This window comes from Ipomoea triloba, chromosome 9, assembly GCF_003576645.1.
Source record: "Ipomoea triloba cultivar NCNSP0323 chromosome 9, ASM357664v1".
Classification (NCBI taxonomy): domain Eukaryota; kingdom Viridiplantae; phylum Streptophyta; class Magnoliopsida; order Solanales; family Convolvulaceae; genus Ipomoea; species Ipomoea triloba.
In genome coordinates this window covers 18,751,302-18,751,974 of record NC_044924.1, presented here as the reverse complement: position 1 = coordinate 18,751,974, position 673 = coordinate 18,751,302, and the positions used below count along the sequence as shown (strand labels likewise).

At 31.8% G+C, this 673-nt stretch overlaps 1 protein-coding gene across 1 annotated transcript in view; it reads right to left on the bottom strand.

Moving 5' to 3' along the window:
• The window catches only part of LOC116029667 (ferric reduction oxidase 2), a 6,853-nt gene extending 6,564 nt beyond the window's left edge, over nucleotides 1-289 (bottom strand). Inside the window, exon 1 of the mRNA XM_031271714.1 lies at nucleotides 28-289. Coding sequence (XP_031127574.1) covers nucleotides 28-289 — 262 coding nt within the window. The remainder of the gene's footprint in view (nucleotides 1-27) is intronic.
• Nucleotides 290-673: the final 384 nt, after the last annotated feature.

The window sequence follows — 673 nt, the reverse complement described above, 5'->3', positions numbered from 1 at the left end:
GGGGGGGGCTAAGAAATGTGGTAAAACCTTGAGTTCCAAAGTAAGTGGAATTGGTTTGAGCTCTGATCTTGGGCAGCCATGATTCTCTGTAAAGCTTTGTAGGAAGCATGACCCATATGAAAGCGTAGCCTATGCAGATTATGATCGCTACTGCAAATATTGCTTTTTGTATCCCTTTGTTTTTTTCTTGGGCAGTTCCAGAAGCAGCCATTCTCTCTCTCTCTCTGGCTGTCAAAATTGATGGATGGAATAAATTTAATGGTCGGAGAATGTTAGGGGGAATGAGCATATATATACATATATATAAATAAATAAATATAAATAAATATATATATATATATATATATATATATATATATATATATATATACACACACACACATACACACACACATAGAGGAAGGAATAAACTTAATATTTATTTATATACATAGGGTTATATATATAAATAAAAGGCAATATATTAATTGAAATCATAATCTCTTGAATTTAAATTGATATATTTGATTTGATGTGAAAAACAAGCATGCTTCATGGTATGTATGTGTGTTGTGCGGTGGGTCAAAGATATTCATGAGGTGAATTAAATGGCAAAATCTCTTATGATCATCATTCTAGAGGCGGGTTGAGGGTTTTTTATAGAAGTATTACACTCTTTTTTTGTCTTCATAAG